The 22,258-nt window shown below is 34.6% G+C and overlaps 1 protein-coding gene across 1 annotated transcript in view; it reads left to right on the top strand.

The window, feature by feature from the left end:
* LOC145688503 (transferrin-like) overlaps positions 1 to 22,258 on the top strand; it is a 142,533-nt gene that overhangs the window by 25,141 nt on the left and 95,134 nt on the right. The window contains exon 2 of the mRNA XM_081762845.1: positions 15,781 to 15,874. Coding sequence (XP_081618971.1) covers positions 15,781 to 15,874 — 94 coding nt within the window. The remainder of the gene's footprint in view (positions 1 to 15,780; positions 15,875 to 22,258) is intronic.

Genomic DNA, 22,258 nt, shown 5'->3' on the forward strand with positions numbered 1-22,258 from the left:
AGGTTAAGAGCCTTTTTTAAATTCGTTGATTTCCTTCTACATGTACCGAATATTTTTGTTTTTACTGTTATCTTTAAGAGCATAATATATGGGACATTAAACTGAAAGATTTCATTTTCATTTCGTACTATTATCTTGAAGTTCAACAATTTTAACTTTCAAAATATCACGTTTTTTTTTTTTTGTTTTAAAAGTTTTTGAAGTTCTCGCTTGATATCAAAGAAATTTTGTGCAGTTCTATCGTTGGAATTTTATAACAAACGCAGTTTCGCCTATTTTCTCTTCTCTCCTAGTTTAGTGCATTCCGGGTAAAACTATGGTTTGTTTCTATGTATTTCTGCGTGCTCTAATTTTTCTTTTACTGAAATTTTAATGCTATACCTAATTTTTACTCAAGTATCCTCAACACTAGCACTAGCAGATCCAGTAGATTCCTAATACTGAACACTCTTACATTCCGAACTTCTTAAAACTGAGAATCTATTCGACACTTCAATCTGATATTTCCTTCTAGCCGGAGGGTCCTCTAATTTGTTTAAATTAAACCTCTCCGTTTTAAGATGCTGATATTCTTTTTTCAATGATAATATCGCTGCTACCAGGTAATGGTCAGTGCCATTCCGTTCCTCTAAACGAACGAACAAGTAATGATATAGTAGGCTGTATTGATTCTATCTACTACAACGTGATCAATTTGATCAAGTGTTTTCCCATCTGGTGAGATTCACGTATATTTATAAATGTTACGGTATGGGAATTTTGTACTCTTCACGATAAGATTTGTAGACAATGCAGAGTTCACGAGTCTAATGCAGCTGTCATTACTTTTCTTATGCATACTTTCGTTCTCTATAATCAGTTTTAAAATATTCTCTCGAACTTACTTTCACATTGAAATTCCCTATTGAAATTTTCATAATATAAGTAATATCGCGCTAGTTGGTCAAATACATGTTTTACTTCTTCGTAAAAACGTTCTTTTATATCGTCACTAGCTGAACCTGCGCTCTCTACACAGCGCATCATTCACATATGAGCATCAATCTGTTTGTTATTCCTCACATTTGTACATGTCCCTTTACAGACACAAGTGAAAGACATCTTGATATGATAAAAATTGGCAAGAGATACCACAAAGGGGAGATTTTGTCCATTACTTTTTCAATATCTCTCACCGTTTACAAGATTTGAGCCTACTTCCGGTTGGAGTTTTTAATTCATATATGATCAGAGTTTTCTTTCTTCTTGCATGCAGTATGTAAAAAGCAAATACATTACACACACAATTAAGTATAATGTCAGTGATATATAGTGTTCATTGGGCAAAATACTCCAAACAATAAAGATACTAGTTACTACTGTTAGAATGGAGAAATGGTTATCCTTGGTTTTTCATTATTCGGCTATGAAACAAACGCCTGAGATGTATTCAACCTCTGTATACAATTATATGGTGTTGGAATGTATAATGTGTAGGATACGATGCTTTAGTTATTTTTTCTTTTTCAATTTCAACACTTCCAGTGTACCCGTAAAAATGCAATAAAGAAATAACGGCCATGTTTTTTAAATATTCAATTAGAACTGGACAATCTACACAAAATTTGCAATCGATCAGTGAAAACGTCATGTTTCTAGAGCCTGTAGTTTCCGAGATCTCATTGTCGAAAGGATTGGCCATAAACATATAAACGCCTACAAACGTATAGTTTAAAAGAACTCCAAAGACGGCAGCACAATTCATTTGCATTGATTTTGGAAAAGGCTTATTTAAATACAAAGGCTTTGAACAATATTTAAAAAAAATAAACTTTATATGAAAAAAGGTCTACTTAAATAATTTATTTAAAGTACACATAGTTTAAAATATTTGTTTCTGTTAAACGTGAAATCACAAATAACCGTAAATCAAAGGTTATAGGTTGGAGCTCAGGCGCGTTTTTTTCTTTTTCTTTTTTCTTTTTTCTTTCTTTTCTTTTTTTCTTTTTTTTGCTATTGTAGCATTTTAATTTTAGTATAAAAAATAAATATAAATAAAATATAAAATAAAATGAGGCATGCACATTTGGAAGAATAATATCGCACCGCCCACTCTGAACAGTAATAAAATAAAGTCTATCCTTAACAAATTCAACTCGTTGTGAACGAGAAATCCTGTTTTATTTCCTCATATTTTGTATTTCCTCGAAATAATGGTAAAGTAAATAAAAAGTAATGATATTAAAATAAAGTATTAATTTGTCATTGTACGAATTAAACTATCTTATTTTTTTTTTTATTAATTGCTAAATCCGTAATGTCGTCAAAAAACGACGAGGAATTGGCATTATGCAGTTCACAAAGTGAACCTTCGTGTTTTATCAGAATAACACAATAACTTAATCTCATACAAACATTATTTTCTTAACTCACGTTGTGACCAAATGCTACTCGGATCAAGTTCGTATTTCATATCTTAAACGTTCTAAGCCGAACACTACTTTTCTTTCGCCATTTTATTTAGAAACAAGAGTGCATGGAAAGAAAATAAAAAATCTGGGCCAATGCTCTGAAACAATATAGACATAATTTGAATTGTCATTTAAATGTTACTTAATAAATGTTCTTGTTTCGCAATTGGCTTTAACATTGTGAATTAAATTAGACCAATATCATCACAAATTATTTGAATAATTATCACACACAGAATTACAATTTGACACGCATTGAAATGAAGTGAAATCTTTGTGTTTAATGTCCCACGATTATGCCTGTTAGGCTAAGGGAGACGGTGATGGAAGTGAGTGATGATGGAAGAATTGGTAGAATGATAAAGTGAGAGGAAACGGGAGAACCCCGAGAAAACTAACAGACACGATGTTGTCCACAACAAACTTACTTGGCCGGGGGATCGACCCAGGGAACTCACGCACCAGAGGTAAGCGCTGAGCCACCGTGCACATTTAAAAAAAAAACAGACAAATAACTCCACACATAAATCAATGCGCAAAAAAAAAAAAAAAAAACAATGATTGTGCATTAATTTAACGTACTTTTATATTTCAAAATGCCAGGTAATAAAAAAGACAAATTGTTACTAAGAAATAGGTTTATTCTCTTGGATGACGAAAGAAAATGTTGCTATCTAGAATGCTTGATACATTTATTTTGTGTGGTGACAGAAAACGTTACCGTCCTCTCCTTCAAGCGTTGCACTTAAACGTTATCGTTCAAATATTCGTGCAGTTATCGAATTTACATTAGATAAACGCTGAAAAAAATTAGCTGGATGCCAAGTGAAGTTCTAATTTTTCAAACGAAGTTGATGTCAGCAAGCCAAATATTGACAGATGATAAACGGAATACGATAAGAATATTGACCATGTGATTTTATCCTTGTCAGTAGTAACATACAAAAAAAAAAAAAAAAAAAAAACCCTAGACCCTCGTTTAGCGTTGTTGAATCAAACTTACATTGCCCAAACTAATATTAGTTATAGTATTATGTGATCGCAAATTTGTTTTACGTTTGTGCTCTGAAATATGTTCAGCAACATGTATGATATACATTGAATATAACTTAACAAACTGCAATTTAACATTACCTAATTTGATCTAACTTAACCAAAACTAATTTAAGAAGCATTGCTACTGGAGCGCAAAAATGACTGCATACGTATTGTTTAGGAGAGATTATACAGTATGTCCGTAAAGTTGCGCAACCCAAAGTTTGATTGTGTGTATCTTTTGAATCAAGAACGATAAAGACCTGAGACTTGAAACAAATGTAAGCATGTTCTCTGCAGATATTTTCGAGATCATAACCAATGTTGGAATTTGTAACGTTTTTGTGTAGTAACGAAAGAAAGTACCGGAAGTATAAAATAAAAAATGTACCGGTACTAAATGCCGTGTAACGTGGGTTCCTGTCACCACGGCATGGCGCGTCCTCAGGTTGCGGATCGAGGAGAAGGCCTCTAGATATAGAGGTTAGCTGCGAATATACTGAATAAGCAGTTACGGACAGACGACTAGGAGTGGTCCTCCAGCTTGGGAGTTTGGGTAAGGCTAACACCCTCATCCTGTAAAAAAAGGTACTTGTTCAGAAACATTCACAAAAGCCTCGGACAAGGACTGATAACTTGGCACGACATCAGCAAAAGAAAATGGACATGAGATTTGGAACATGGAATATTAGAAGTCTATAGGGCAGGCGCGTTAAAATCTGTAACGAGTGAGTTAGAGAAATACAGGATGGACTTAGTAGGAGTTCAGGAAGTTAGGTGGGAAGGAAATGGATCTGAGAATTCCGGAAATTTTACGTTCTTTTACGGGGAAGGAAATAAAAATCACCAGTTAGGAACAGGGTTTTTCGTTCACAAACGAATATTACCAGCAATTAAACGGGTTGAATTTGTTACTGACAGACTTTCTTTTATTACTCTTAAGGGACGGTGGTGTGATATTATTGCTTTAAATGTACATGCTCCAACTGAAGATAAGGGTGACGATATAAAAGATAATTTTTACGAAGAAGTGGAACGGATATTTGACCAACTCCCGCGATACCATATGAAGATTCTATTAGGGGATTTCAATGCGAAGGTAGGACGAGAGGATATTTTCAAACCGATTATAGGGAACGAAAGTTTGCATAAGGAAAGTAATGACAACGGTGTTAGACTCGTGAACTTTGCAACATCCAAAAACCTAATCGTGAAGAGTACAAAATTTCCACATCGCGACGTTCATAAATACACTTGGACATCACCAGACGGAAAAGCACATAATCAAATTGATCACGTTTTAGTAGATAGAAGAAGATAATCTAGCATAATTGACGTCCGGTCGTTTAGAGGGGCTGATTGTGACACTGATCACTACCTGGTAGTAGCGATAATACGGGAGAGATTATCGTTGAATAAAGGTAATATTCAATGTCCGAAAACGGAGAGATTTAATTTAAAGAAATTAGAAGAAAGCCAGGTAAGAGAGGAATACCAGATTGAAGTTTCGAATAGATTCGCGGTTTTAGAAGACTCGGAGTGCACTAGTGTTGAGGATACTTGGATTGAAATTAGAGATAGCGTTAAAAGTTCAGCAATAGAAAAATTGGGACACGCGGAAATACGTAGGAACAAACCATGGTTCGACCAAGAATGCATTAAACTAGCAGAGAAGAGAAAACAGGCAAAATTACGCTGGCTACAAAATCCGAATGAAACAACTACACAAAATTTCGCAGATATCAGGCGGGAAACTTCCAAAACTTTTAGAACAAAGAAACGGGATTTTTTGAAAGCTAAAATTAAGGAACTTGAAGATAATAGTAAAAATAAAAATATTCGGGACATGTATAAGGGGATCAGCGAATTTAAGAAAGGCTATCAACCTCGTGCTTATATATTAAAGAAATCTGACGAAACAGTTCTCACTGATACGGATAGCCTCTTAAATAGATGGAAAGATTTCTTTGACGATTTGCTGAACACGCAGCCAAAAACTAATGTGCGTGGAGAAAAGGAGATACACACCGCAGAACCGTATATTCCAGAACCCAATCGAATAGAAGTGGAAGCCGCTATAAAGAAATTGAAGAAACACAAATCTCCGGGTGTAGATGAAATTCCGGCTGAGTTAATTTTAGCTGGAGGCGAAAAATTGTGGAACAAGATACACAAACTCATTCTCCTTATCTGGAACAAGGAAGAATTGCCACAAGAGTGGAAAGAATCAATCATTGTTCCAATTCACAAGAAAGGCGACAAAACTGACTGTAATAATTATCGAGGCATTTCTCTTCTGTCAACATCCTATAAAATCCTTTCAAATATTCTGTTAGCAAGATTGACCCCATACGCAGATGAAATTATTGGAGATTATCAGTGCGGATTTAGACGAAATCGATCAACTATCGACCAAACATTTACCATTCGCCAAATACTCGAAAAGAAGTGGGAATACAATACCCCGGTACATCAACTATTTATTGATTTTAGAAATGCTTACGACTCGGTTAGGAGAGAAACATTATACAACGTTCTTACAGAACTTGGAATACCGAGAAAGCTAATTAGATTAATTAAGATATGTTTAAGTGAATCCCAAAGTAAAGTCCGGGTAGGAAAATTTTTGTCCACGAGCTTCCACGTCGAAAATGGCCTGAAACAAGGAGATGCGTTGTCGCCATTATTATTTAGCTTTGTGCTGGAATACGCCATAAGGAAAATCAAAGATAGCAACCAGGGCCTAGAGTTGAACGGCATTCACCAGGTTATGGCATATGCTGATGATGTAAATTTAATAGGGGATGATAGGAGAACAGTAGAAATAAATGCAGAGATCTTATTAAACGCTTGCAGGGACATGGGTTTAGAAGTAAATGCAGAGAAAACTAAATACATGGAAGTGCGTCGGGACCGTAATACGGCAAATTGTGGAGGCGTTAAAATATTAAATAATGCTTTTGATAAAGTGGATACTTTCAAATATTTAGGATCAATATTAACAGACGAAAATCATATTCACGAAGAAATTAAATGTCGACTAAAAGCAGGGAATTCGTGTTACTATTCGGTTCAAAATCTCTTGTCGTCGCGAATTCTGTCGAGGAATTTGAAGCTTAAAATATATAAAACTATAATTATGCCTGTTGTTCTGTATGGTTGCGAAACATGGTCGCTTACTCTGAGGGAAGAACATAGACTAAAAGTATTTGAGAACAAGATCCTAAGACGAATATTCGGACCCAAGAGGAACGAGAATGGGGAATGGCGAAAGCTTCATAACGAGGAACTACATAGTTTATACGGTTTACCCAACATTGTTAGGGTCGTCAAGTCTAGGAGGCTTAGGTGGGCGGCTCATGTAGCTAGAATGGGAGAAGGTAGAAACGCTTTCAAAGTCTTGACTGGAAGACCCATCGGAAAACGACCATTAGGAAGACCTAGGCGCAGATGGGAGGACTATATTAAGATGGATCTCGCAGAGATAGGAATACAAAGTAGAAACTGGATGCAATTAGCTAAGGATAGAAGTCAGTGGAGAGCTTTTGTGAACGCGGCACTGAACCTCCGGGTTCCATAGGCCATAGAGTTAGTTAGTTAGTTAGTTAGTTACCGGTACTAAATGAAGAAAATCAATATTCAGTTGCAGAAAACTGATTATCTATATGTGCAGTACACATCAACATTCATCCATTGGTGCAAAAATGTGGCAAAGTTGATGCAGAGTTGCCATGGAAAAGGGTATTTAATGCAAGTCGGTAAAATGGGTGTTTTTTGACAGAAACGCGGCTCCTGCCAACACTGTTCTCGTAAAATTACTGAAACAGGTGTGTTTTAGGTTAATTAATGATAAGCAATGAGAATTTTTACATAATTGGTATAACCTGAGTTTTTATGCAAAAATTTGCGATAACAGAATTACTCACCTACAGATGGCAACCCTGGCAACACTTCCAACGAAACATTTCTAATATTAGGGAAATTTTTAGTGACCACATTATCTCAAAAAATTTGGGCCCTCCCATTCTTCGAACTTAACACCACCTGACTTTTTCTTATGGGAGTTACCTAAAAATGTGGTGTACAAGAATAACCCCAGGACCATTGAGGAACTGAAGACGAACAATAAAACAGAAATTCATTCAATCACTAGGGCCACTCTGGAAAAAATGTGAAGAAACATGGTGAAGCGTGTAAATTTGTTTTTACAAGAACACGATAGCCACTTCAAGCATTTGTTGAAAAGCGCTATTCTCTTTCCACGATGATTCCAGGGTTCTTGTGCTTCTTCTCGGATAAAAATCTGATAAAACATGTCTATGTTGCTTTGTTTAAGCAAGATTTAGAATCTGAAAACTAGAAAACAAACAAACAAACAAAAAATAGTTATATGTATTACCTATCCATGCAATACCTTTAAATCGAAGCAAAAATATGATTTTTCAAGATGGCGGACAAATACTTGAAGTAAATAAGGTACAGCACTTCTAAAGTGATATTTAGTTGAAAATAAATACCACTTTAGATGTATCATTTTTGTTGAAATTCTTGTTTAACTTGTTATTTATTTATGATTCCTTTCTTCTTTTAAGTTACCTTAGTACTGTTATTCTTCTACAATATACTTGAAATACAGACGGTATTTGTCGCGTTTTAGCGTTTCCTTCGATTGTGAATATCCTATTAGCAAATTTTCACTTTTTTGTTAGGACCAATGGTGATAAAATGAAACATAATAGCTAGCAAATATCACAATGGTTCACCATATAAGACAACGTTAAATTGCTTTCTGTATAATCTTCTAAAATGGCAGAATGAACATTATTGTTCGTTTTGAATATAGAATAGACAAACACTCTCTCTGCTAGCATACTCGTATAAACTCTATGTCTGAGAGCATACAGAGTAGAATTAAAATTATGGTAGTTCCACTACTTGGAGTTCAAAATGTTATGGATAGAATTCACATGCTATTTACTAATTTTCAACTTAAAGTTTTAATGAGACTACCACAGATCTTTAACTTCTCTCTCAAGTTTCAAAGTTAATATATATATATATATATATATATATATATATATATATATATATATATATATATATATATATATATATATATATATATATATATATATATATATAGCTTGTACTCTATTGATAGCTTGTACTCCAAATATATTGCTGTATAACTGTAAAAGAAAATTGTGTAAGTAGTACTTCAATGAGAAGTCTGTTATAAACCTATCACTATAGTACCTATCACGTCTGGTTAGACATCCCTCCCTCTTCCGAATTTCACCAAATAGTCTCAAAGGTTTGTGCATCTTTTGTGTACGCTTGTGTACGCAAATCTGATATTTGTAGACAGACCATTTCAAAGTATTCAAACATTAATTTGGGGGGATGGCTGTCTAAAAAGGCCAACCTCCGCATTCGCCGATTGGTGCCAAAACGGTCTCAATCATTAGTGCATCGTTTGTGCATGAAAAAGTTTTGTTTGTGTACAACAGACAGCGTGCTATTTTGGCGTATCTAGTTTAGGCACCGTCTTCCCACCAACGCCGATTGGTGACAAAATGGTATCACTCGTTTGTATATGCAAAAATTTCGTTTGTGCAAACAGGAAGTATATAGTTTAGGCGTCAGCACCCCCTCCCAACAACGCCGATTAGCACCTAAATGGTTTCAATGGTTAGTGAATTGTTTTTGCACGTTTTTTTCGAAAAAAATCTCTTTTGTGTACGAAATCGAGTATGGGAAGTTTTTGCGTATTTCTATTTGGGTACCAGCTTCCCCAAACCTACCGTTTGACCCAAAATGGGTCTTGTTAGGTTTTCGGCTCTTGTACCTAGTCTAGAAAAACTGGATGATAAAACCAAACATACACTATCCACAGCTCTTTGGCATCCGATTAAAAACCAAAGAAAAGAACTTATTAATTTATATATATATATATATATATATATATATATATATATATATATATATATATATATATATATATATATATATATATATATATATATATATGTAGGTACAGGAGGTCGATGGGTAACCGTTAAGATAGTTTTCAAGACGTTGTATTATTGATGCTATTATTTGTGAGGAAGAAAGAGTCTATAGGACTCATAATTTTCGAAACACTGAGGCCTACATAGGTTGATTGTAAGAAATGCTAAAGGTACGAACGAAATTTGATTTGTGAGTCTTTTGGCATTATTAGTCGTATTATGGACAAGAAATAAATAGTTCAGACAATTTTCTATTGATGGAGGAACGGGAAAATAATTCTACAATGACTGAGTAAAGAGGCGTTACTTCAATTCATATTTGATAAGGTCTAGACATTAATATGTGAAGACATGTATTGAGTATCCTTCATATTAGGATATTTCACATTACGATTAAATAGGCATTTTCAAGGTCATTTCTCGAAGACCTACGTAGTCAACAATAGTGGACTAAACTGCATCGATTGCTTCATTGAGTCAGTAACTATTTCTTAACGTATAAAATATTCAGTGAAAAGTGTTTTAAATTCGGATTAAATTTATACAGGAACTCACTGAAAGATTCTTAACAATGACGACGCCAGTTTTAATTAATTGGGTGGGAGTAAGCGGAGGGACACAAAAAATTGGGAAATAGTAAATTTTTGTATACGAAAAGGGTAATTATATATTACTTCACCTGCATCATAATACAATTTGTCTGTGTGTGTGGGGGGGGGGGGGGAAGGCGTCGTGACCGGTATCGGATGCTCGATCTCCTATTCCCCTTTGGTATTGTCACTGATTCTTAACTTTTACGTAATTCGGGGTATCGCTAACGTATTAGGGCGTGAAAAGTGGAAGAGCATCGCGAACGAAACGTGTGTATGAAACTCGTATTATAGTGAGTTCGTATGATAGAGTTCGTGAGTTAGAAGTTCGTATGATAGTGAGCTCAATAGTGAATTAGTTGAGGAATGTAAACGCATAAGGATATTCTAAAATTTAAAATATGAAATAAAAATAAAAATAAGAGAGATTAAAGTAATCTATTGGTTATAATATACAACGCATTCTTGATAATTACACTTACAAAAGCTATGCTCTTGCATGTAATATACATGAACCGCTTACTGCAGAAAGCAAACATGTCCAATATTTACACATTTCCTTTTGTGGGACGATAATGGTTTATAATAGGTCAATGGATCGTTTAGCACCGAAATGGCATTTGTCTGCTCAATAACAATGGGCATCGCGACGTTTCCAATTTTCATGTTATGGTGGAAATATCGTAAAGATAGTTTTCTTCAGTTTTTGTCTCTCCTACAAACATTAAGAAATGTGGACATGTTTGCTTTCTGCAGTAAGCGGTTCACATATTGAAGTATTTTCCAAAAATGATAAATCATATACTCAAAGAATACGTCTGTCGGAAGGCAGTTCCCCTCGAAAAATTTATTCTGCTCTGAGGCAAGCTAGATTAGTCAAACATGTGTATCTCTTCTTTTTATGAATTATAACAGCGTTTTTCTAACTTGGACAATGTAGCACAATTTTTGTTCGTTGATGTAATGTAGTTGGTTCTAGCCAATTTTCCTCAGTCAACTTTTGATAAAAGATCCCAGGAATTCCACAGTTTCCTTGAGAATAACTCTTGAGCCGCCCCTGAAACACATCGAATTGTGCATTAATGGAATCTACGACTAAAATAATAAACTTTTCCTTTTACTAGACTTCGATCCGACTTTTGTTCTCGAATTATGGCTTTTTTTTTTTTTTTTTGCATTTTTCCGACAGACTTTAGGCTGGTCATCACGCCGAAAGGAAGCACCCTGATTCCTTCCTGGATATTTGTGCACCCTGGTTTGTTTACACTTTTTGTCTTACCTTAGTGTCAGGAATCAGCTCCCAAACATTGTCGGTATTGTTTTGAAACACCCTGTATATTTTTAATGAATTGTGCTGCTGATATATGAAAGTAGCAGATATTCTTTATAAGCTTGTTCTAAACATGGCTGTGACTTACTTGCAGAGTATACGCGGTGGGAAGTTAACCAAATGCAAAACAGAGATTTCCAATATTGATTGAAACATACTGAAACTAGGTTATTGAAATTCTTATGTACGAAAGATTAATACATAGAGTACCGGTATTTCTTTTCTGAAATGTACGTATGATTTCACAATTTCTTAGTTTTGATGGTTAAAATGCTAGCACAGGAATTCCCTCTAGTGCAGACATTCCCTCTTTGCATCTTACCGCCATGTTAGGCGACATGGGATTAGGTAAGATGGGAATTCCCATCTCGCCTAAAATGGCGGACTTTCTTATCTTGGAGACATCAGTGTCTGATAAATCGTTAGGCGAGATGGGAGGACACCACCCAGGTATCCGACGCCAAAGGTACGTACATTAACCGGTTAGCCACGAGGAAACTCCTGTTTCAGATTAACAGTATTATATGTTACCGGTAACATTATTAACATGGCCTTATTACGTTTTCTTTAATATTACGGTTAGAGTGCTTGCTGTCGGTGGGCGTGGTTTCAAGTTCATGTGCTGCTGGGGTACAACCACTGGAATGCAAAACTAAGAAATGATTAGGATGCCATTTTAGTACATACCGTTTATTTACTAGTGTTAAATAAATGACGTAAATCAAAACTATTTTGTATCAAAATTTATTCATCATTTTCTGGATTAGTTTGTTTGCTAAGCTATACATTATCGCTAGGAAAGATAATGTGTATTGATGATGCAATCGAGAGCTTTGCTGCTTGCTTTGATGATGTACGTGTGCATATCTTATTTACAAAAGTCTGATACTTGCAGATTCACTTGAACTTTATATTTTGAATATGAGACAGCACATTGCATAAGAATATAATTTGCAGAGATTTTTTTTAAATATTTATTTGTGCAAAAAAATGAAAGAAAAAGGAAAATGAAGAGAAAAATCCTATGTATAGACTATACAAGAATTAATTTATGAATTTTAAAATGGTACATTTATTTCGTTTCTTATACGTAACAAAACCCCATTTTGAAATCCTCTCGCTAAGCCTTTGGTTTGATACCCTACACTTACTAGTATAGCATATGAAATTTTTTTTTTTAGCGCGAATCATGTTGAATTTTTCCTGCCTCTGTTAAGCGCTTTAGGATCTAAACGGGAACTGGTGCTTAAGAACTATAGTGCCCATATTGGTGAACAACAGATGAAGCATCGGTATATCACGTGACAGAACCAGAGACGTACGCAGGGGATGGGTCATGAAGGGTTCGAAACCCCATAATCCCGACTTTTCTGTAAATTTAGTCTAATTTTAGGAGGGATTTTACAATTTTTAATAAATTTATTCTACATTGAATTTGGAGCCACCCCCAAAAAGCTTTGAACCCCTCCTAAAATAAATTTCTGCACATGCACCTAGTCAGGACTATATCTATTACGCAAAAATCACCGCGTGCGTGGGTTTCCTCGGGGTTCTCCCGTTTCCTCCCACTTTCTTCATTCCAGCATTTCATTCATTGCTCATCATCACCGTCTCCTTTAGCCTAACCGGCATAATCGTGGGACGTAAAACTCAAAAATTTCATTTCATTTTTTACTTTCCTCAACAGGAGCACATTTTCCTACCATGTAACCGTAATTGTGAAATTATCAAACGGGCTACTTAAAAAAAGACAGTGTGTAATCTCCAGTAGAGTATTCGACATTGATAAACGAGAGCTCGAGAAGTAAAATTGAAACAGTCTTATTAACAAACAGTAACATCATATCGAATTTTGATACCTGATATCTTCAATATTTGGAATGTAACTTCAACTGAAACAATGATAATGAAAAGAAAAAGAAAGACAGACACAGGTGTTTAAAGTATCTTAGCTATACTACTTTGCAATGGACAAAGGAACTTTTAAATTTAGTACATTTATCAATGCACTGAATCAAAGTACTTTTTGTCTTAAGAAACTTAATGTAACACGTATTACTTTTCCCACTGAACGAACTTTTGAAAACAAAAAAACGTATTAATGACAAAAAACTCAATAATAATAATAATAATAATAATAATAATAATAATAATAATAATAATAATAATAATAATAATAATAATAATAATAATAATAATAATAATAATAATAATAATTGAAGACATCAAAAAAATTCTGAAACACGTAAGCAAAGAGGCCAACTACAACTCTACTAGATCATTGTGAAGTGGCTAACTACAACCCAAGATAATGCAGAGTAAAGACTGCAATGCCAACAGAAAAGTTAAAATATATAGGTCTATATATTTCCATGTACATTGCTATTTTGTACACTTATACTTATTAAAACATTCATTGAAAGTTAATTGTACCCGATTTTCTACCATGTTCGCTGTTTTCTCTTAATTTTTCCTGTGTTTATTTATGAAGTGGCACATATCCACGACCCACAAACATCCACAAAATTATGAAACTCGAGTGTATTTTGGCATTCTTCCCAAGATAACATAGGAAGGACTTGAAACCAAATTACCATATTTCAATTAAAATATTTTTTGTGTCTACTAAAATAATTTAAAAGCAAGAATTTTAGGAATAATAAAAAAAATGGATCAAAAGATTGCGATCTTGGCCAAGAATTAGTTTTTGGATCAGGGACCACAAAAGTTTGGAACGTCTCCTAAATCGGATTTTCGTATTTTTTTACGGAATAAGCACATCATGCTGAGTTAAGTGATAGTTTGGGTTTGGCTACAGTATATGTAGTTCTGCAGATATAAGGCGTACAAGAAAATGTTTCATTGAATGAAATATATTGAAGTTTTCGGATCAAGGGCTACAAAATTTTTGAACGGCCCGTAAATCCAATTTTCATGTTTTTTTTTTTTTTTTTTTTTTTTTTTTTTTTTTTTTACGAAATAAGCACACCATACTGAGTAAATTGTTAGTTTCGGTTACGCTACGCTTTATGTAGTTTTCAAAATATGGGGCGTACAAGAAAGTTTGATTATATGAAATATATTGAATTTTTTGGATCAGGGGCCACAAAATTTTTGAAAGGTCACTAAATCGAATCTTCATATTTTTTTACGGAATAAGCACATCATACTGAGTAAATTGTTAGTTTTGTTTTGGCTACGCTATATGTAGTTCTCAAAATATGGGGCGTACAAGAAAATGTTTAATTGTATGAATATATTGAATTTTTTGGAGCAGGGGCCACAAAATTTTTGAACGGGTCCTTAAATCAAGTTTAATACAGAGTTCAGTGATAGTTTGAGTTTGGCTACACTATATGTAGTTCTCCAGATATAAGGCGTACAAGAAAATGTTTGATTGAATGAAATATATTGAATTTTTTGGATCAGGGATCACAAAATTTTTGAAAGGTCACTAAATCGAATTTTCATATTTTTTACGGAATAAGCACACCATACTGAGTAAATTATTAGTTTTGTTTTGGCTACGCTATATGTAGTTCTCAAAATGTATGGCGTACAAGAAAATGTTTGATTGTGTGCAATATATTGAATTTTTCGGACTAGGGGCCACAAAATCTTTGAACGGTCCTTAAATCGAGTTTTCGTATTTTTTTACGGAGTAAGCACATCATACTGAGTCAATTAGTTGTTTTGGTTTGGCTACACTATATGTAGTTCTCGAGATATAAGGCCTACAAGAAAATTTTTATCTGAAATATACTGGATCTTTTGATCCAAAAAGTGGTTTCTAAAAAAAACGATTCAATTATTTAATATACTGAACTGAGTTTAATAGAATGCAACTGAACAACTAATGTTAATTTTTCCAGTACACACGTTTTATTGTTTGATATATATATAACTTTTGGACTCCTGGTTATAACTTTTAAAAGTATCAACAGTTTCTGGTGCAGCTACAAACATCTTTTTCCTACAACTTCTGACTCATGAAATACTCTTAGAGAAGCATACGTGACTATTTTTAGGAAATAAAATCGTTTTTAAAACCGCATTTAAAGGACAATTTCCGAAATAAAAACAACTTCAAATTATCTTTCAAATCTAACGTTAGGTTTTCAATTCTATAAACTCGTTATTTTATTGGTTGATCACCTGTTATAGACTGGAAGGCTCAACATTGATTTTGAAAATTACTTTTGTTTACTATTTAGTCAAAACATTCATAAAATATCAAGCTCAATATGTATGGATATTATCCCCTTTTAGCAACAAATGTGTCGCTAAACTTGAACTCAGAGCTATGGTTCTATTTTAGGAAAACACTTTTGAAGTAATGTGTATATTTACCTTTCCTCTTGCAGATCGATTGTGCGTAACACCAAATAAACAGCATTTATGTCATCCAGCATTAGATGGTACTGACAGTCAAGTTAATTGTGTTCATGTTGATGACAGGTATGTATTAGTAGATATTACCATAGAAAATCACTAGTATTACGCATTTTATCTCCTTTAATTTCTTGGGTTGGTGCACAAAGTTCTGTCCTTTACGAAATGAAGTGTAATATCTCGTATTAACTCTTGCTTTTGGTATTTCGTGTGCACTGAATAACCTTGTACCTGTTTAATCCATGTCAGGAGGATACATCGACATTAATCCTCACGTTTCTCTGTTGCCGGTAATTGAACATAGAGTGTCAAGTAAAGAAATGCGATCATTTTCAGCATATTATCTTATTTGAGATTTACTAAGGTATGCCTGTCTCGGGAGTCTCTAGAAACGCTTGCGCAGTGTATGGAAATAATGTAATTATTGAAAGGCCTGCCCAAATGTTAGTATGCTCATTTTAAGAAGGGACAGTTCGATATCAACCCCCCAAGTTCTGGTGTGAAATCGGGCTTCGTTAATCCATGAAGATCCACATTAAAGGACATTGGAATTGGTGATACAGATGGACTATAAACTATAGAACCGTCGGCAGACATTTGCATGCCACGAGGAAGGTGCAGAAGCTTAGTGCGTGGTTAGTTGATTAAGTGACCCATTTCAGTGCCTAGGCCCCATGATGCGTGGACCTATCGTTTAAGGTGGAAGCCGAACCACTATAATGCGATCAAATTGCAAGGTTGTCTCACCTGGAATCGAACCCGAGATCCCTTGCACCAGAGGTGCGCGCACTAGTCAGACCAGCAGGAAGGGGGTTTGTGCGCGAGTTTAACGGTAACGTGCAGTCTGCCTGCTTACTTTCCTGCTCAGAAGTGTCATGGTTCACGAAAAATCGTGCCTCTACTTCAACATTACACTCAGAAAACAATTTATCATCCTAGAGAGGGAACACCTTATATGAAAGGTGATTGCATTCACGCAAGGCATAATTGTCCATATCGTGGAACGAAGAAAGCATCATTCACTTTGAACTGCTCTCCAGAAATGTGATGATAAATGCTGCCCTGTTTTGTGAAGCACTGAATCGAATTCAAGAAGCTATTGCGGAGAAATGACCAGCAAGACACCACTCAGTGATTCTCTAGATCGGCAATGCAAGGCTTCGCACAGCAACTGTAACGAAAATGCTCCTTCACCACACTCTGCATACCCCCTTGACATCATCTACCCATGTACTGTCAAACGCAATATATGGCACATCCTTCGCCGACCACGAGACACTGAACATTTGGTCGACCTTCTCTCAGAAACTACGGAATCTTTTGTAGCGATGTTTCGGGCGCGAGGATTTGTCTGTATACTTTATCAAACATATGAATTGGGGGACTAAACAACGTAAATGTATTGTTTTCATTATAAGATTTTATTAAACACACCCTATTATCAACTCCTATGTGAGGAACTGTATAACTTTAACATATTTTATGTAAGATAAAATTTTCAATTGTACAAAATTGAAACCAACCTTGAAACAACTTTAGAGTAGTTCCACTGAATCAAGATCTAGAGATTTAAAAAGGAAGAAAAGAAAAGAAAAGAAAAGATTATTTTACCATTTTGGTGAAGCAACAATATTTTGATCAGACTTGGTCATCCCTTCTATAGGAGAGAGTACAACAACCTTGCTACGTGAAACGTCTTTGCTAGAAATTGGGAAAATTTTCGCAGCTTTATTATTATTATTATTATTATTATTATTATTATTATTATTATTATTTTAAATCAAGAAATGTGTGCTAACGCACAGGGTGGACCATTTATTTTGAAGCTCCCTTGTACGATGAAAATATCATGTGTAATTTCGGAACAGCTATTACTTTTTGCGCGAAGCTAGTCTGCGAGCCGGAACATGGGAGGGGAGTGATAAGTTGCACACAGTGAAAGCACTGTGGTCAGTATGTGTAAGCTCTTAGCCAATTGTTTTCGCGTTGTTGTGGAAACGTCATGCTGTGCGACTTGATTCAGAGCTGCTCGTACGAAAGTTCACAGCTGTTCCGAAAATAATTTACCTATACTACGGTGTTAATTTTCTTTACATAATGGTCGCTTTTCTTTGCTTGTATAACATCATAGCAACTGTTTATAGTTGTCAAGGTCTCGCAATTATATAAATTTAAATAATGTTGCAAACTCTACCAATATTTATCATATCTCCGGGAAGATTTGAGATACCAAATTGCTCTAAACGGTATAATGATCGTTACGTGTATTCAGAGACGGGGAGTACAAGGGTCCACCTGGAGAATGATGCTTAAGAGCCTTGATGAATACCGAGTTGGTCTGAAGTCTGGACTGTTCTTTTGGGATTGAACCCTTAGCTGGAGACTTGGATGGCTAAATCCCTGCCCCCACGAAATGTTAAGTTGTGTATGCACATCTATAGCCAAGTATTATTGCGCTTTCTTTATTTCCTATATTCTGAAAATCTTTGCAATAAATCGTACATGTGCCTTCAAAGCAGCGATTGTTTATATTGAAAGAGATCTGAAATGATACGATTCCAACTTCAAAATTATGAGGAATTTAATTTTCATGAATGGTACATGCAAATGAGTGAATAAATTATAATAAACTTAATTTTATTGCGTAAAATAATAGTCTGTCTTCCTAGATTTGTTTACATGATATATAATGAAGAACGTTGAGTAACCATCCAATTATGGAGGTGAGAAAAAAAGAAAGTAACATTTTGAAAACAGAAAGTTTAGAGAAACAGTTTTAAAACATTTCTGATAAAACACCCCGAGTTTGGTTGACTTCTTAAACACTAATTAAATTGGAACATTACTACAACATATTAGCATTACAGCCTACAATATTTTTTCTATTAACGGCAGTTAGGAATCACCCTCTCAAGATCAAGAAAGAAAAACGGAACGAACCACACGAACCTTTGATGTAAAAATTCGCATATTTATTGACTACACAGACCGCATTTGTTAGTCATGTTTTTGACGCGTTTTGCAATTCTTATAAAATACATGAGTAATGAAGTTCATTTATCAAACCAAATTTTATAGCAGCATTTTTCTAAAGACAGATTTCCCAATTTCATCGATAATTTCATCATTAGAGATTTTTTGCAGAACATCCCTTTCAATGGCCATAAGCATAAATCTGATTCCAGAATATGATTTGACAAGGACGAACGCGTACGAGTTTTAATTAATTTAAGATAACTAAATGCTCGCTCACACGATACTTGAGTAACTGAAAGAGTTATCAAAGAGTGTTTGGAAAGTGGAAATAGTATTTTCTAGGAATTGGAAAGAATGAGATTATGCTTTATTGCTGATCGCTGTGAAATGAAGTGTTAAGAAAATACCAGAAAGCTCATCGTTAATTGGGTTCCAAGTTACGACAATGATTAATTGTAATATCTTTCCGTGACCTGTTTACTTCGGGGGCCCCTTCGTATTAAAGACCCATATGACCTGTGCAATCCATAGGGCTACCTTTTCCTAGGATGAATTATTCCACATAAGACACACATAAATACAATTCAAATTACATTATTTTTAATGTTAGTATTAGTAGCATAACTAAGATCGCGTGCCGCCAATCCCCGCAATATTCGCAAATGGGTCCCCGTGAATATTCGTGCACTATTGTTAGGTATCCCGAATTAGAAACCCCATCTTGCTAGCTTCCTTCCTCTTTATCGATTCGCTTAAAAAAGAAAAAAAAACTATGCATCAGCAATGGAGATCTCCTACCCGAGTTTTGAAAACAAGTAAAATAAATAAAAAATTAAAAAAAAAAGTCATAAGTTAAAAAATAAAGATTTGCAAGAAAGGAATGCTGCGTTTCCATTGTGGTTCACTATTTCCCGTGTACTTTATATATATGATAAAAAGAAATTGTCCCAATCTAATGCCCTATTAATTCCCACAGCTTTGTAACGTGTCTTTGTTTTTCTTGGATAAGAACATGGAGAATACTCCATGAAAATCCTCCTACAGGAAGGAAATGTTAGACATGAAGTTGGAAAACGAAAGTTGTGGCGTTGTTATGAACCGGGTCCCCTGAGCACAGCGATGATGTTAGAAATCGGTCCCATGGCACGAAACCCAAGAATTCGGGCCCCACATGTTTGGACTTAGGTCCCTTCTATTCGATATCAAATATATTGTGCTGTACCTTACTGACATGCAGCATCACAGTATTGTCTTGTAATGTTCATTAAGTGTCTTCACTGTACGCCTTTTCCCATTTTGCCTTATGATTCGTATCCCAGGAAACGTCAATCAAAATTGGTACTTAATGATTTGTTATCGTAAGGCAAAACGAGAATTCCCGTTTCGCTTTACAATAATTTTCATATATTGGTAGCCCTGCTTGAGCAAATATAAATGTAATTAAAATGTTCAACTGAAGGATACTAAGAAACTGGAAAGAAACAAGTTTCATTGAAAAAGAAGGTAACAATGTAATGAATTGGAATTCAGGACTTAGAATTAATGATCAGAGGACTGGCGAACTTTGGCCCACCATGAAAATTTTGACTCATGAATCCGACCATCGTGTGTCACGAATCTGCATTTTTGATGCCCCACTACAATTCACGGGAACAAACACAAAAAAGAAGAAAAAGAAAGAAAGAAAAACGGCATAAAAATGGTCCTACAAGTTCTGGTGTGCGTAAGAGTCTGTTTTCGTACGTATAATTTACATGCAGATAATTATAGCATGAAAATTTCCTGCTTCGACAAAATCTTTTTCAGTATCATATTTTGGTCAATCGGCGATGGCATAAGGCACGAATATTCCCTTCTTGTTTCGACTTGCAGGTTCAAACAAACGTGTTTGCTTCGAATCTGCTGCCACTTTCTCAAATTCACGTTGTCATTTTTCATTTCTCTTTATCGGATTTATTTTTTCCTTTCGTTGTATATAAAAACAGTAGAATCACTTTCAACACTATCTACCTTACCTATACTTTATTTATTTTAATCTCAATGACAATAATTTATTCTGTCTACAGAAATAGAATTGCAACTCCGGAAAAACAACTAAACTCGGATCAGGAGTGAAGAAAAGGTTGGAATAGTGAAAAAAAAAATCCTCGCGGATGCTCACTACTTATGTGTAAAGAAAACGGACAAATTACAATGATAGTTCTTATAACCATGTTTCATTTATTGCGTAATGAAAACAATTTTGCAGAAATTCCGATTCACAAATCAAACAGTCTGAACCCAATGTTCATTAGTGTGCAAAAAATTTCAAGCAAAAAATGTGCGACTATACTTACGTAGATAGAAAAAAAAACCTCTTCTACAACCAAAAGGAAGGGTAGTTTTATTTGGTAAAGTAGACATTTAAAAATATGGTAGCAACGAGGAACTTACAATAGTGATATATACAGGGGTAGCCGGGGAGAGAAATGGGGAGTTGGCCCTCCAAACCATATCCTGCCAAATGGGGTTCGCTTGTTATATGTTTATTAAACTTGTTTAATACCTACAGGCAGGGACGTGAAAAATAATTCATTTCGGGGGAAAAGGTATCCACATTCAATATGAGGACATATTGTACTAAAATTTGTAATATCGTCCCTAAAATTAGAAAAAAATTACAAAAGAGTTTGGATTTCGGGGAGGAGGATTCGCACCCCCACGGCCCACCCCTTGCCTACAGCAAATGAAGAATGTTTGTAATATAAAATTAAGTATTTTTTTTAAATGACAATGCTAATACGTTAAAATATTTTTTTAATGAAATTAATCGTCCACTGTTATACTCTGATTTGTCTAACTGGATGTACAGTTGCGAATTTATTGCTATACTATATATTGTATAATTGTATCGGAGTTTAACCTTATATTCTCTTCAAACATTATTTTCTTTCTTTTATACCCATAAAAACGCTATCTCAAGCAAATTGACTTTCATAAATGACTTTTGCTTCCTTATTAATAGTTTGTAGGTACATTTTGTACAACTTATTATTCTAAATTCACGTACTGCAAAGACCAAAGCCTCAATAAGGTAACATACCTAACACATAATAATAAATGTATATGAATAATAAGTATTTCCAATAATTATCGAAAATACTTATTATTCTTATACATTTTAACCATATTTTATACATTATAATTAAACCAACCCTTCTTTGATTATTAAAAATAGTGCGCATGGAAAAAAATTAAACAAGTCTAGCACTAGAAAATGCTGAAAGCATCTGTCTAGCATTAGCGATTAAGGTCAAATTTTCAAACAAAATATTATTCCTAGAAATATATACTTTCTTCTTTATCATGTTGGCGATTGCTGGGTAGCCAGGAGGCAAGTCCGTTCTTATATTGCCCGCAATCAAATTGTATCTATGAATGTATTTGCAAGCCTACCAATATAAAGTTCGTAAGGCGAAACGGGAAAATGCACAT

This window comes from Thermobia domestica, chromosome 1 (assembly GCF_964235325.1).
Source record: "Thermobia domestica chromosome 1, izTheDome1.hap1.1, whole genome shotgun sequence".
Taxonomy (NCBI): Eukaryota; Metazoa; Arthropoda; class Insecta; order Zygentoma; family Lepismatidae; genus Thermobia; species Thermobia domestica.